At 46.9% G+C, this 15,833-nt stretch overlaps 1 protein-coding gene across 2 annotated transcripts in view; it reads right to left on the bottom strand.

The window, feature by feature from the left end:
• The window catches only part of elmo1 (engulfment and cell motility 1 (ced-12 homolog, C. elegans)), a 216,818-nt gene that overhangs the window by 4,505 nt on the left and 196,480 nt on the right, over positions 1-15,833 (bottom strand). For both annotated transcript variants that reach the window (XM_038972332.1, XM_038972331.1), the window contains exons 18-20: positions 15,340-15,452; positions 2,058-2,165; positions 1,239-1,321 (exon numbers count right to left, since the gene is read on the bottom strand). In XM_038972332.1, coding sequence (XP_038828260.1) covers positions 1,239-1,321; positions 2,058-2,165; positions 15,340-15,452 — 304 coding nt within the window. The remainder of the gene's footprint in view (positions 1-1,238; positions 1,322-2,057; positions 2,166-15,339; positions 15,453-15,833) is intronic.

Genomic DNA, 15,833 nt, shown 5'->3' with positions numbered 1-15,833 from the left:
TTAGGTTTTGGTTGAAGATCTGATAACATTCCGTATCAAAAATATGCAAAAGTAGAGACAATTAGAAAGGGGGCAAATACTTTTTCACAGCACTGTAAACTGTACTGTTATATAAGGCACACATACACAGACAGATACTGTTATATAAGACACAGAAACACAGACAGATACTAAAATATAAGACGCATACACACAGACAGATACTGTTATATTAGACACATACACACAGACAGATACTGTTATATAAGACACATACACACAGACAGATACTGTTATATTAGACACATACACACAGACAGATACTGTTATATAAGACACATACACACAGACAGATACTGTTATATTAGACACATACACACAGACAGATACTGTTATATAAGACACAGAAACACAGACAGATACTGTGATATAAGACAAACATACACAGACAGATACTGTTATATAAGACACAGAAACATAGACAGATACTGTGATATAAGACAAACATACACAGACAGATACTGTTATATAAGACACATACACACAGACAGATACTGTTATATAAGACACATACACACAGAGATACTGTTATATAAGACACAGAAACACAGACAGATACTGTTATATAAGACACATACACACAGACAGATACCGTTATATAAGACACAGAAACACAGACAGATACTAAAATATAAGACACAGAAACACAGACAGATACTGTTATATAAGACACATACACACAGACAGATACCGTTATATAAGACACATACACACAGACAGATACTAAAATATAAGACACAGAAACACAGACAGATACTGTGATATAAGACAAACATACACAGACCGATACTGTTATATAAGACACATACACACAGACAGATACTGTTATATAAGACACATACACACAGACAGATACTGTTATATAAGACACATACACACAGACAGATACCGTTATATAAGACACAGAAACACAGACAGATACTAAAATATAAGACACAGAAACACAGACAGATACTGTTATAAGACACATACACACAGACAGATACCGTTATATAAGACACAGAAACACAGACAGATACTAAAATATAAGACACAGAAACACAGACAGATACCATTATATAAGACACAGAAACACAGACAGATACTAAAATATAAGACACAGAAACACAGACAGATACTGTGATATAAGACACATACACACAGACAGATACTGTGATATAAGACAAACATACACAGACAGATACTGTATGCACACTCACCTTGTTCTGCTTCAGAGCTCCCTTCTCCTTCATGTGAGGACAGTCCTTACCAGTGACCACCGCTTTGATATCGGCCACAGGCACTACGGGAGGAGGAAGAGAGGAACGTCAACATCAAGAATAACGTCCTCTCATAATCATCCGTTAGATTTAGTGTCAACTGCTATTCTGTTGACCGGCTACATGAACTACTAACAACGTCACTAACAGCCATCTCCGTCAGGCACCCTGGCAGTAAACTATTCTTTTGCAAGTTGCACTCAGTTAAAAAAAAGAAAACAAGAAAACTGACAGTCAGTTTGTTTTTACATTTTTTTTAAATTTCACCTTAATTTAACCAGGTAGGCTAGTTGAGAACAAGCTCTCATTTACAACTGCGACCTGTCCAAGATAAAGCAGAGCAGTGCGACACAAACAACAACACAGAGTTACACATGGAATAAACAAACAGAGTCAATAACACAATAGAAAAAAAGAAAGTCTATATACAGTGTGTGCAAATGGCGTGAGGAGGTAAGGCAATAAATAGGCCATAGTAGCGAAGTAATTACAATTTAGCAAATTAACACTGGAGTGATAGATGTGCAGATGATGATGTGCAAGTAGAAATACTGGTGTGCAAAAGAGCAGAAAAGTAAATAAAAACAATATGGGGATGAGGTAGGTAGATTGGGTGGGCTATTTACAGATGGACTATGTACAGCTGCAGCGATCGGTTAGCTGCTCAGATAGCTGATGTTTAAAGTTAGTGAGGTTAATATCAGTCTCCAGTTCCAGTCACTGACCCAGAGCAGTACTGGTGTTGCTCACATTACTCACATTTCTCCTGTAGAGAGTCATGGGACACCTCTCCCTGAGGGGTCTCCTCCAGATCTCCATAGTGCAGGACTTTATGGTTCGGAGACAGTCGACAGTACCAGAACTTATCTATGGAGAGAGAGAGAGAGAGAAAAGGACCAGCATAAAGACCAACAAACCTGGTGAAACAGACACTAATACCTCTAGATTGTGTATTACTGTATAGACCAGAACCACCCAAAGCATATTGATGTGACTTTCTAAAGGCAGCAACACCAAACACAACCCTAACACTATCCCATATGGACAGTCAGACACAGACAGTACCTGATTCAGGTATGATATATCATATACTTTATTGTCCTAGAGGGGACATTTGTGTGATACTGCCTCCACATAAATACACAAACACATAGAATCACAGAACAACAGCCTATCATACACCCCCCTACCAGCCAGGCCAGACTGTGATGCCCTACAGGTCAGACTGTGAAGCCCTACAGGCCAGACTGTGAAGCCCTACAGGCCAGACTGTGAAGCACTACAGGTCAGACTGTGAAGCCCTACAGGCCAGACTGTGAAGCCCTACAGGCCAGACTGTGAAGCCCTACAGGCCAGACTGTGAAGCCCTACAGGCCAGACTCTGAAGCCCTACAGGCCAGACTGTGAAGCCCTACAGGCCAGACTGTGAAGCCCTACAGGCCAGACTGTGAAGCCCTACAGGCCAGACTGTGAAGCCCTACAGGCCAGACTGTGAAGCCCTACAGGCCAGACTGTGAAGCCCTACAGGTCAGACTGTGAAGGCTTACAGGCCAGACTGTGAAGCCCTACAGGCCAGACTGTGAAGCCCTACAGACCAGACTGTGAAGCCCTACAGACCAGACTGTGAAGCCCTACAGGCCAGACTGTGAAGCCCTACAGGCCAGACTGTGAAGCTCTACAGGCCAGACACCAGTCCGTTATTGCCGTCTCCCTCCGTCTCCCCTGTTGTTTAGCAGTTTTATTGACAGTGGGACAAAATAATGTTCAGCCTGCATCTAGGCACCCTATAGCACCTTCCCAGTGGCATCATCTGGAACTCTGTGTTCAGTGCTGTGTGGGGCTGATTGGACCTTTCTGGCCTGTCTGATGATGGTCTCCTGGAAAATGTTTTCACTGTGTACCACTATGGGGCTGTGGTGTGTGATGTTCTCATGGGATGTGGTGTGTGATATTCTCATGGAATGTGGTGTGTGATGTTCTCATGGGATGTGGTGTGTGATGTTCTCATGGGCTGTGGTGTGTGATGTTCTCATGGGATGTGGTGTGTGATATTCTCATGGAATGTGGTGTGTGATGTTCTCATGGGCTGTGGTGTGTGATGTTCTCATGGGATGTGGTGTGTGATGTTCTCATGGGATGTGGTGTGTGATGTTCTCATGGGATGTGGTGTGTGATGTTCTCATGGGATGTGGTGTGTGATATTCTCATGGGATGTGGTGTGTGATATTCTCATGGAATGTGGTGTGTGATATTCTCATGGGATGTGGTGTGTGATGTTCTCATGGAATGTGGTGTGTGATGTTCTCATGGGATGTGGTGTGTGATGTTCTCATGGGATGTGGTGTGTGATATTCTCATGGAATGTGGTGTGTGATGTTCTCATGGGCTGTGGTGTGTGATGTTCTCATGGGCTGTGGTGTGTGATATTCTCATGGAATGTGGTGTGTGATGTTCTCATGGGATGTGGTGTGTGATGTTCTCATGGGATGTGGTGTGTGATGTTCTCATGGGATGTGGTGTGTGATATTCTCATGGGATGTGGTGTGTGATATTCTCATGGGATGTGGTGTGTGATGTTCTCATGGGATGTGGTGTGTGATGTTCTCATGGGATGTGGTGTGTGATGTTCTCATGGGCTGTGGTGTGTGATATTCTCATGGGCTGTGGTGTGTGATATTCTCATGGGATGTGGTGTGTGATATTCCCATGGGATGTGGTGTGTGATATTCTCATGGGATGTGGTGTGTGATGTTCTCATGGGATGTGGTGTGTGATGTTCTCATGGGATGTGGTGTGTGATGTTCTCATGGGATGTGGTGTGTGATATTCTCATGGGATGTGGTGTGTGATATTCTCATGGAATGTGGTGTGTGATGTTCTCATGGGATGTGGTGTGTGATGTTCTCATGGGATGTGGTGTGTGATGTTCTCATGGGATGTGGTGTGTGATGTTCTCATGGGATGTGGTGTGTGATATTCTCATGGGATGTGGTGTGTGATATTCTCATGGGATGTGGTGTGTGATGTTCTCATGGGATGTGGTGTGTGATGTTCTCATGGGATGTGGTGTGTGATGTTCTCATGGGCTGTGGTGTGTGATAGCACAGCAACGATTAAAACATTCCCAAACCAGAAACCGCGGATTGATGGCAGCATTCGTGTGAAACTGAAAGCGCGAACCACTGCTTTTAACCAGGGCAAGGTGACCGGAAACATGACCGAATACAAACAGTGTAGCTATTCCCTCCGCAAGGCAATCAAACAAGCTAAGTCCCAGTATAGAGACAAAGTAGAGTCGCAATTCAACAGCTCAGACACAAGAGGTATGTGGCAGGGTCTACAGTCAATCACGGATTACAAAAAGAAAACCAGCCCCGTCGCGGACCAGGATGTCTTGCTCCCAGACAGACTAAATAACTTTTTTGCTCGCTTTCAGGACAATACAGTGCCACTGACACGGCCCGCTACCAAAACCTGCGGCCTCTCCTTCACTGCAGCCGAGGTGAGTAAAACATTTAAACGTGTTAACCCTCGCAAGGCTGCAGGCCCAGACGGCATTCCCAGCCGCGTCCTCAGAGCATGCGCAGACCAGCTGGCTGGTGTGTTTAAGGACATATTCAATCAATCCTTATCCCAGTCTGCTGTTCCCACATGCTTCAAGAGAGCCACCATTGTTCCTGTTCCCAAGAAAGCTAAGGTAACTGAGCTAAACGACTACCGCCCCGTAGCACTCACTTCCGTCATCATGAAGTGCTTTGAGAGACTAGTCAAGGACCATATCACCTCCACCCTACCTGACACCCTAGACCCACTCCAATTTGCTTACCGACCCAATAGGTCCACAGACGACGCAATCGCAACCACACTGCACACTGCCCTAACCCATCTGGACAAGAGGAATACCTATGTGAGAATGCTGTTCATCGACTACAGCTCAGCATTTAACACCATAGTACCCTCCAAACTCGTCATCAAGCTCGAGACCCTGGGTCTCGACCCCGCCCTGTGCAACTGGGTCCTGGACTTCCTGACGGGCCGCCCCCAGGTGGTGAGGGTAGGTAACAACATCTCCACCCCGCTGATCCTCAACACTGGGGCCCCACAAGGGTGCGTTCTGAGCCCTCTCCTGTACTCCCTGTTCACCCACAACTGCGTGGCCATGCACGCCTCCAACTCAATCATCAAGTTTGCGGACGACACTACAGTGGTAGGCTTGATTACCAACAACGACGAGACGGCCTACAGGGAGGAGGTGAGGGCCCTCGGAGTGTGGTGTCAGGAAAATAACCTCACACTCAACGTCAACAAAACAAAGGAGATGATTGTGGACTTCAGGAAACAGCAGAGGGAACACCCCCCTATCCACATCGACGGGACAGTAGTGGAGAAGGTGGAAAGTTTTAAGTTCCTCGGTGTACACATCACGGACAAACTGAATTGGTCCACCCACACAGACAGCGTTGTGAAGAAGGCGCAGCAGCGCCTCTTCAACCTCAGGAGGCTGAAGAAATTCGGCTTGTCACCAAAAGCACTCACAAACTTCTACAGATGCACAATCGAGAGCATCCTGTCGGGCTGTATCACCGCCTGGTACGGCAACTGCTCCGCCACAACCGTAAGGCTCTCCAGAGGGTAGTGAGGTCTGCACAACGCATCACCGGGGGCAAATTACCTGCCCTCCAGGACACCTACACCACCCGATGTCACAGGAAGGCCATAAAGATCATCAAGGACAACAACCACCCGAGCCACTGCCTGTTCACCCCGCTATCATCCAGAAGGCGAGGTCAGTACAGGTGCATCAAAGCAGGGACCGAGAGACTGAAAAACAGCTTCTATCTCAAGGCCATCAGACTGTTAAACAGCCACCACTAACATTTAGTGGCCGCTGCCAACATACTGACTCAACTCCAGCCACTTTAATAACGGGAATTGATGGAAATTATGTAAAAATGTATCACTAGCCACTTTAAACAATGCCACTTAATATAATGTTTACATACCCTATATTACTCATCTCATATGTATATGTATATACTGTACTCTATATCATCTACTGCATCTTGCCATCTTTATGTAATACATGTATCACTAGCCACTTTAAACTATGCCACTTTATGTTTACATACCCTACATTACTCATCTCATATGTATAGACTGTACACTATACCATCTACTGCATCTTGCCTATGCCGTTCTGTACCATCACTCATTCATATATCTTTATGTACATATTCTTTATCCCTCTACACTTGTGTGTATAAGGTAGTAGTTGTGGAATTGTTAGGTTAGATTACTTGTTGGTTATTACTGCATTGTCGGAACTAGAAGGACAAGCATTTCGCTACACTCGCATTAACATCTGCTAACCATGTGTATGTGACAAATACAATTTGATTTGATGTTCTCATGGGCTGTGGTGTGTGATGTTCTCATGGGCTGTGGGTGTGTGATGTTCTCATGGGCTGTGGTGTGTGATGTTCTCATGGGCTGTGGTGTGTGATGTTCTGTGTCGGAGGTGGCTAGCGTGACTGATAGCACCCGGCACTGGGGTGGGGCCGGCTGGCACACAGGCTGGCATGCCTGGGCACTGTGGGCAGGCCTCCTGTAGAGCAAGGCCTGGCACTTTATTCTCTACCCATTATGCATGTCCCTGGAAGAGCAGAACTAGGCTGGAGACCGGGAAGGGTTGGTTGGCGCTCGCATGGACAACACAGTCCAAATCCTAATTGCTGAGAATAGACATTTGGCAGTAGGGAGGCTGGCGCTGGTCTGTGGGGAGTGGCTGTGTCGTGCCTAGTGTAGTGGTGGTGTGAGAAGAAAGACTGACTGCTTAGGGAGCAGAGAGAGAGGAGAGAGAGAGAGAGAGAGAGAGAAAGAGGAGAGAGAGAGCAAGAGAGAGAGGAGAGAGAGAGAGGTAGAGAGAGAAAGAGAGGTAGAGAGGTAAAGAGAGGTAGAGAGAGAGAAGTAGAGAGAGGTAGAGAGAGAGAGGTAGAGAGAGGTAGAGAGAGAAAGGTAGAGAGAGAGAGAGAGGTAAAGAGAGGTAGAGAGAGAGCGGTAGAGAGAGGTAAAAAGAGGTAGAGAGAGAGGTAGAGAGGTAAAGAGAGGTAGAGAGAGAAAGAGAGAGAGGTAGAGCGAGAAAGAGAGAGAGAGAGGTAAAGAGAGAGAAAGAGAGTGAAAGAGAGAGAAAGAGGAGAGAGAGAGAGGGACAAGAGAGAACGAGAGCAAGGGAGAGGTAAAGAGAGGTAGAGAGGTAGAGAGAAAGAGAGAGAGGTAAAGAGGTAGAGAGAGAAAGAGAGGTAGAGAGAGAAAGAGCGGTAGAGAGAGAAAGAGAGAGCGGTAGAGAGAGAGAGGTAGAGAGAGGTAAAAAGAGGTAGAGAGAGAGGTAGAGAGGTAAAGAGAGGTAGAGAGAGAAAGAGAGAGAGAGGTAGAGCGAGAAAGAGAGAGAGAGAGGTAAAGAGAGAGAAAGAGAGTGAAAGAGAGAGAAAGAGGAGAGAGAGAGAGGGACAAGAGAGAACGAGAGCAAGGGAGAGGTAGAGAGGTAGAGAGAAAGAGAGAGAGGTAAAGAGGTAGAGAGAGAAAGAGAGGTAGAGAGAGAAAGAGAGGTAGAGAGAGAAAGAGAGGTAGAGAGAGAAAGAGAGGTAGAGAGAGAAAGAGAGGTAGAGAGAGAAAGAGAGAGAAAGAGAGGTAGAGAGAGAAAGAGAGGTAGAGAGAGAAAGAGAGGTAGAGAGAGAAAGAGAGAAAGGTAAAGAGAGGTAAAGAGAGGTAGAGAGAGAGAGAGGTAGAGAGAGGTAGAGAGAGAGAGGTAGAGAGAGAAAGAGAGGTAGAGAGAGAAAGAGAGGTAGAGAGAGAAAGAGAGAAAGGTAAAGAGAGGTAGAGAGAGAGAGAGGTAGAGAGAGGTAGAGAGAAAGAGAGGTAGAGAGAAAGAGAGGTAGAGAGGTAAAGAGAGGTAGAGAGAGAAGTAGAGAAGTAGAGAGGTAAAGAGAGGTAGAGAGAGAGAGAAGTAGAGAGAGGTAGAGAGAGAGAGGTAGAGAGAGAGAGGTAGAGAGAGAGAGAGAGAGAGAGAGGTAGAGAGAGGTAGAGAGAGGTAGAGAGAGGTAGAGAGAGGTAGAGAGAGAGGTAGAGAGAGAGGTAGAGAGAGAGGTAGAGAGAGAGGTAGAGAGGTAAAGAGAGATAGAGAGAGAGAGGTAGAGAGAGAGAGAAGAGCGAGAGAGAGAGAGAGGTAAAGAGAGAGAGAGAGAGGTAAAGAGAGAGAGAGAGAGGTAAAGAGAGAGAAAGAGAGTGAAAGAGAGAGAAAGAGGAGAGAGAGAGGGACAAGAGAGAACGAGAGCGAGGGAGAGGTAAAGAGAGAAAGAGAGGTAGAGAAAGAGAGAGAGGTAAAGAGAGAAAGAGAGGTAGAGAGAGAAAGAGAGGTAGAGAAAGAGAGAGGGGTAGAGAGAGAGAGGTAGAGAGAGAGAGGTAGAGAGAGATAGAGAGAGAGAGGTAGAGAGGTAGAGAGAAAGAGAGAGAGGTAAAGAGGTAGAGAGAGAAAGAGAGGTAGAGAGAGAAAGAGAGGTAGAGAGAGAAAGAGAGGTAGAGAGAGAAAGAGAGGTAGAGAGAGAAAGAGAGAGAGAAAGAAAGAGAGGTAGAGAGAGAAAGAGAGGTAGAGAGAGAAAGAGAGGTAGAGAGAGAAAGAGAGAGAGAAAGAGAGGTAGAGAGAGAAAGAGCGGTAGAGAGAGAAAGAGAGAAAGGTAAAGAGAGAAAGAGAGAAAGGTAAAGAGAGGTAAAGAGAGGTAGAGAGAGAGAGAGGTAGAGAGAGGTAGAGAGAAAGAGAGGTAGAGAGAGAAAGAGAGGTAGAGAGGTAAAGAGAGGTAGAGAGAGAAGTAGAGAAGTAGAGAGGTAAAGAGAGGTAGAGAGAGAGAGAAGTAGAGAGAGGTAGAGAGAGAGAGGTAGAGAGAGAGAGGTAGAGAGAGGTAAAGAGGTAGAGAGAGAGAGAGAGAGAGAGAGAGAGGTAGAGAGAGGTAGAGAGAGAGGTAGAGAGAGAGGTAGAGAGGTAAAGAGAGATAGAGAGAGAGAGGTAGAGAGAGAGAGAAGAGCGAGAGAGAGAGAGAGGTAAAGAGAGAGAGAGAGGTAAAGAGAGAGAAAGAGAGTGAAAGAGAGAGAAAGAGGAGAGAGAGAGGGACAAGAGAGAACGAGAGCGAGGGAGAGGTAAAGAGAGAAAGAGAGGTAGAGAGAGAAAGAGAGGTAGAGAGAGAAAGAGAGGTAGAGAAAGAGAGAGAGGTAAAGAGAGAAAGAGAGGTAGAGAGAGAAAGAGAGGTAGAGAAAGAGAGAGGGGTAGAGAGAGAGGGGTAGAGAGAGAGAGGTAGAGAGAGAGGTAGAGAGAGAGAGGTAGAGAGAGAGAGGTAGAGAGAGATAGAGAGAGAGAGGTAGAGAGAGAGAGGTAGAGAGAGAGAGAGAGGTAGAGAGAGAGAGAGAGAGAGGTAGAGAGAGAGAGAGAGAGAGGTAGAGAGAGAGAGGTAGAGAGAAAACGAGAGGTAGAGAGAGAGAGGTAGAGAGAGAGAGGTAGAGAGAGAAAGAGAGGTAGAGAGAGAAAGAGAGGTAGAGAGAGAAAGAGAGGTAGAGAGAGAAAGAGAGGTAGAGAGAAAACGAGAGGTAGAGAGAGAGAGAGGTAGAGAGAGAGAGAGAGAGAGAAAGAGAGGTAGAGAGGTAAAGAGAGGTAGAGAAAGAAAGAGAGAGAGAGAGGTAGAGAGAAAGAGAGAGAGGTAGAGAGAGGTAGAGAGAGGTAAAGAGAGGTAGAGAGAGGTAGAGAGGTAGAGAGAGAAAGAGAGGTAGAGCGAGAAAGAGAGGTAGAGAGAAAACGAGAGGTAGAGAGAAAACGAGAGGTAGAGAGAAAACGAGAGGTAGAGAGAGAGAGGTAGAGAGAGAAAGAGCGGTAGAGAGGTAAAGAGAGGTAGAGAGAGAAAGAGAGAGAGGTAGAGAGAGGTAAAGAGAGGTAGAGAGAGAGGTAGAGAGAGAGAGGTAGAGAGAGAGAGGTAGAGAGAGAGAGGTAGAGAGAGAGAGAGAGAGAGAGAAAGAGAGGTAGAGAGGTAAAGAGAGGTAGAGAAAGAAAGAGAGAGAGAGAGGTAGAGAGAAAGAGAGAGAGGTAAAGAGAGGTAGAGAGAGGTAGAGAGGTAGAGAGAGGTAGAGAGGTAGAGAGAGAAAGAGAGGTCAAGAGAGAAAGAGAAGGTAGAGAGAGAACGAGAGGTAGAGAGGTAAAGAGAGGTAGAGAGAGAAGTAGAGAAGTAGAGAGGTAGAGAGAGGTAGAGAGAGAGAGAAGTAGAGAGAGGTAGAGAGAGAGAGGTAGAGAGAGAGGTAGAGAGAGGTAAAGAGGTAGAGAGAGAGAGAGGTACAGAGAGGTAGAGAGAGGTAGAGAGAGGTAGAGAGAGGTAGAGAGAGAGGTAGAGAGGTAAAGAGAGAAAGAGAGAAAGAGAGAGAGAGAGAGAAGAGCGAGAGAGAGAGAGAGGTAAAGAGAGAGAGAGAGAGGTAAAGAGAGAAAGAGAGTGAAAGAGAGAGAAAGAGGAGAGAGAGAGGGACAAGAGAGAACGAGAGCGAGGGAGAGGTAAAGAGAGAAAGAGAGGTAAAGAGAGAAAGAGAGGTAGAGAGAGAAAGAGAGGTAGAGAGAGAAAGAGAGGTAGAGAGAGAAAGAGAGGTAAAGAGAGGTAAAGAGAGAGAGGTAGAGAGAGAGAGGTAGAGAGCGAGAGGTAGAGAGAGAGAGGTAGAGAGAGAGGTAGAGAGAGAGAGGTAGAGATAGAGAGAGAGGTAGAGGTAGAGAGAGAAAGAGAGGTAGAGAGAGAAAGAGAGGTAGAGAGAAAACGAGAGGTAGAGAGAAAACGAGAGGTAGAGAGAGAGAGGTAGAGAGAGAAAGAGAGGTAGAGAGAGAAAGAGAGGTAGAGAGAGAAAGAGAGAGAGGTAGAGAGAGAGAGGTAGAGAGAGAGAGAGAAAGAGAGGTAGAGAGGTAAAGAGAGGTAGAGAAAGAAAGAGAGAGAGAGAGGTAGAGAGAAAGAGAGAGAGGTAAAGAGAGGTAGAGAGGTAGAGAGAGGTAGAGAGAGAAAGAGAGGTAAAGAGAGAAAGAGAGATAGGGAGAGAAAGAGAGGTAGAGAGAGAAAGAGAAAAAGAGGTAGAGAGAAAGAGAGAGGGAGAGGTAGAGAGAAAGAGAGAGAGAGGTAAAGAGGGGTAGAGAGAGAAAGAGAGAGAGAGAGGTAGAGAGGTAAAGAGAGGTAGAGAGAGAAAGAGAGAGAGAGAGGTAGAGAGAAAGAGAGAGAGAGGTAAAGAGAGGTAGAGAGAGAAAGAGAGAGAGGTAGAGAGAGAAAGAGAGAGAGGTAGAGCGGTAAAGAGAGAGAGAGGTAGAGAGAGTGAAAGAGAGAGAAAGAGGAGAGAGAAAGAGGAGAGAGAGACAAGAGAGAACGAGAGCGAGAAAGAGGAGAGAGCGAGAGCGAGAGGATTTAGACTGGAGATATCTAGACTGGACATATCTAGACTGGAGATATATAGACTGGAGATATATAGACTGGAGCTATCTAGACTGGAGCTATCTAGACTGGAGATATCTAGCCTCCAGACATAATGCTGCTCAGATTGTTATTGTTTCTGTTTCCTCAGCTGTTGAGATACAACTACTCTTCAATTCACTTCAATTCATCATTTATTTCTTAGCTACATAATTGACTAAGAAAATATATTTTTTAATGATTTTGGATGCACTTTTGGTACACGTGATGCTTGCATACAACATAATGGCCCTTGTACCCATATTGCTTGTAATGATTTATATGTAAACATATATAAGTATCTGTATTTTCCACATACAGTAGGCATCTGTACTTGAAAGACAGGGGCCCCAGCCTGATGCTGTTTGTCAGCTACAGGGCCTTCAGAAAGTATTCACACCCCTTGACTTATTCAACATTTTGTTGTGTTAGAGCCTGAATTCAAAATGGATCAAATATCTTTTTTCCATCACCGATACACACTTAATACCCCATAATGACAAAGTGAAAACATGTTTTTAGAAACTTTAGCAAATTTATTGAAAATGAAATACAGAAAAATCTAATTTACATAAGTATTCACACCCCCATGTCAATACATTGTTTGAATCACCTTTGGCAACGATTACAGCTGTGAGTTTTTCAGTGACACAAAATCTCAATTTAATCCATTTTAAATTCAGGCTGTAATACAAATAAATGTGGAAAAAGTCAAGGGGTGTGAATACTTTCTGAAGGCACGGTAGATACTCAGCTTTTAGAGACTCCCTAATACTGTTCCGGCCTCACACTTAGCGATTTGTATACGTATATTGTATGTGGAAATATGATTTGAGAGGAGTCCTTTAGGAATGAAGCACTTGGAAAGTGCCAGGTGGAGGTGTGGATCTGCAGTTATACTAATTCTTCAGTTGTGCTCACTACAGTGTGGTGGCAGACAGCCAACAGCCCACAGGCCCTGGGCTGGGACGACAGCGCTTCCAGGGTACCTCAACAATACATAACCTGTGTGTGTGTGTGTGTGTGTGTGTGTGTGTGTGTGTGTGTGTGTGTGCATGAAAGAGGGCGCGAGAGAGACAGAAGCAGTTTATGTCTGTGTAGGGGAGAGACGGAGGAGGACAGGGAGAGAGACGGAGGAGGACAGGGAGAGAGACGGAGGAGGACAGGGAGAGAGACGGAGGAGGACAGGGAGAGAGACGGAGGAGGACAGGGAGAGAGGCGGAGGAGGACAGGGAGAGAGACGGAGGAGGACAGGGAGAGAGACGGAGGAGGACAGGGAGAGAGACGGAGGAGGACAGGGAGAGAGACGGAGGAGGACAGGGAGAGAGACGGAGGAGGACAGGGAGAGAGACGGAGGAGGACAGGGAGAGACGGAGGAGGACAGGAAGAGACGGGGGAGGACAGGGAGAGAGACGGAGGAGGACAGGGAGAGAGACGGAGGAGGACAGGGAGAGAGACGGAGGAGGACAGAGAGAGAGAGAGAGGAGGACAGAGAGAGACGGAGGAGGACAGGGAGAGAGACGGAGGAGGACAGAGAGAGAGACGGAGGAGGACAGGGAGAGAGACGGAGGAGGACAGGGAGAGAGACGGAGGAGGACAGGGAGAGAGACGGAGGAGGACAGGGAGAGAGACGGAGGAGGACAGGGAGAGACGGAGGAGGACAGGAAGAGACGGAGGAGGACAGGGAGAGACGGAGGAGGACAGGGAGAGACGGAGGAGGACAGGGAGAGAGACGGAGGAGGACAGGGAGAGAGACGGAGGAGGACAGGGAGAGAGACGGAGGAGGACAGGGAGAGAGACGGAGGAGGACAGAGAGAGAGACGGAGGAGGACAGGGAGAGAGACGGAGGAGGACAGGGAGAGAGACGGAGGAGGACAGAGAGAGACGGAGGAGGACAGAGAGAGACGGAGGAGGACAGAGAGAGACGGAGGAGGACAGGGAGAGAGACGGAGGAGGACCGGGAGAGAGACGGAGGAGGACAGGGAGAGAGACGGAGGAGGACAGGGAGAGAGACGGAGGAGGACAGAGAGAGAGACGGAGGAGGACAGGGAGAGAGACGGAGGAGGACAGGGAGAGAGACGGAGGAGGACAGGGAGAGAGACGGAGGAGGACAGGGAGAGAGACGGAGGAGGACAGGGAGAGAGACGGAGGAGGACAGGGAGAGAGACGGAGGAGGACAGGGAGAGAGACGGAGGAGGACAGGGAGAGAGACGGAGGAGGACAGGGAGAGACGGAGGAGGACAGAGAGAGACGGAGTCTGGTCTCGGGTGGGGAGATTTAATCCTCTCCGGCTGTGAAAAGCACCACATTATAGCGATGCTAACCGATAAGGCCTCCCCCTCTCCTCTCCTCTCCTCTCCTCTCCTCTCCTCTCCTCTCCTCTCCTCTCCTCTCCTCTCCTCTCCTCTCCTCTCTCCCTGCTGTGTCCAGGCCTACGCGCCAGCCAGTCAGTCAGTGTGAAAAAGGATATTAGGCTCAATGCTCCCCAAACACTCCACTCTGAAGTGTAAACGCTTCATCTGTCCTCCAGCTCCACAGTCATTTACAGGGAAAGGATGAACAGGCTTCCATTCCACCGCCACAGTTAAATCAAGGACAGGGAGATATGTGTCCCAAATGGAACCCTATTCCCTTTAAAGTGCACTACTTTTGACCAGGACCAATAGGGCGCTGGTCAAAAGTAGTGTACTATATAGGGAATAGGTTGCCATTTGGGAACACAGACATAAACTAAGCTTCTACTGAGAGGAGGGATTTTCATGTTACTGTTAATAAAAGCTATGTAGAATGTCATGGGACCTGGGACACACGACGCCAACAAACGCCTAGACAAAAGAGGAGTCACTAACAGATAAAACGCCCCACATTTCCCTCAGACATTCCATACATCCGCAGCACTGAAGGAACTGGTTCTATCTGGGTCCAAAGGTTCTGAAGAGTCACACTAACCAACTTCATGTCTATTCCAGAACTCTGAGATGACCGGGGAAGAGCTTCAGAAGCCCGGCCGGGAATTTAATTAGGCCGTTCCTGCATTAGTGAAATCGATTCATGCACTTCAGAGCAATGAGGCTCAGTGGAACTGTAGAGCTGGGGACAGAAACCACTCCAGACAAAAAGGTAAGGGCCACACAGCTCAGATATTAGCTGCTTTTGGAAGCAGTAGGCTGTCTTAGTAAATTCCTGACACTGTGTTAAACACTGACTACACAAAACATTAAGGACACCTACTCTTTCCTCGACATTGACTGACCAGGTGAATCCAGGTGACAGCTATGATCTCTTATTGATGTCACTTATTAAATCCACTTCAATCAGTGTAGATGAAAGGGGGGAGACAGATAAATGAAGCTTTGAGACATGGATTGCGCAATTCAATATTAGGAAGGTGTTCTTAAAGTGTGGTTTGGCACACACGTTTGTGTGTGTGTGTGTGTGTGTGTGTGTGTGTGTGTGTGTGTGTGTGTGTGTGTGTGTGTGTGTGTGTGTGTGTGTGTGTGTGTGTGTGTGTGTATGTGTGTGTGTGTCACCCCCACCTTGCCTCCGGCGGCTGCTGATCTTCCTGAAGCAGGTTCCGTCACACAGACGGTTGAGCCTCTGTTGTTTGATCAGCTCCATGATCTCTGGCTGGATCTTCTCCCGCAGCTCCCTACGGACAAGACAGAGAAACAGTCAGTCAGTCACAGAGAGAACAGGAAACAGTCAGTCAGAAACACAGGGACCAGTCAGTCAGTAACACAGAGACCAGTCAGTCAGTAACACAGATACCAGTCAGTCAGTAACACAGATACCAGTCAGTCAGTAACACAGAGACCAGTCAGTCAGTAACACAGAGACCAGTCAGTCAGTAACACAGAGACCAGTCAGTCAGTAACACAGAGACCAGTCAGTCAGTAACACAGAGACCAGTCAGTCAGTAACACAGAGACCAGTCAGTCAGTAACACAGAGACCAGTCAGTCAGTAACACAGAGACCATTCAGTCAGTAACACAGAGACCAGTCAGTCAGTAACACAGAGACCAGTCAGTC

Source organism: Salvelinus namaycush, chromosome 32, assembly GCF_016432855.1.
Source record: "Salvelinus namaycush isolate Seneca chromosome 32, SaNama_1.0, whole genome shotgun sequence".
Classification (NCBI taxonomy): Eukaryota; Metazoa; Chordata; class Actinopteri; order Salmoniformes; family Salmonidae; genus Salvelinus; species Salvelinus namaycush.
The sequence above is the reverse complement of the archived record's forward strand: the minus strand, read 5'-3'. Positions and strand labels throughout refer to the sequence as shown.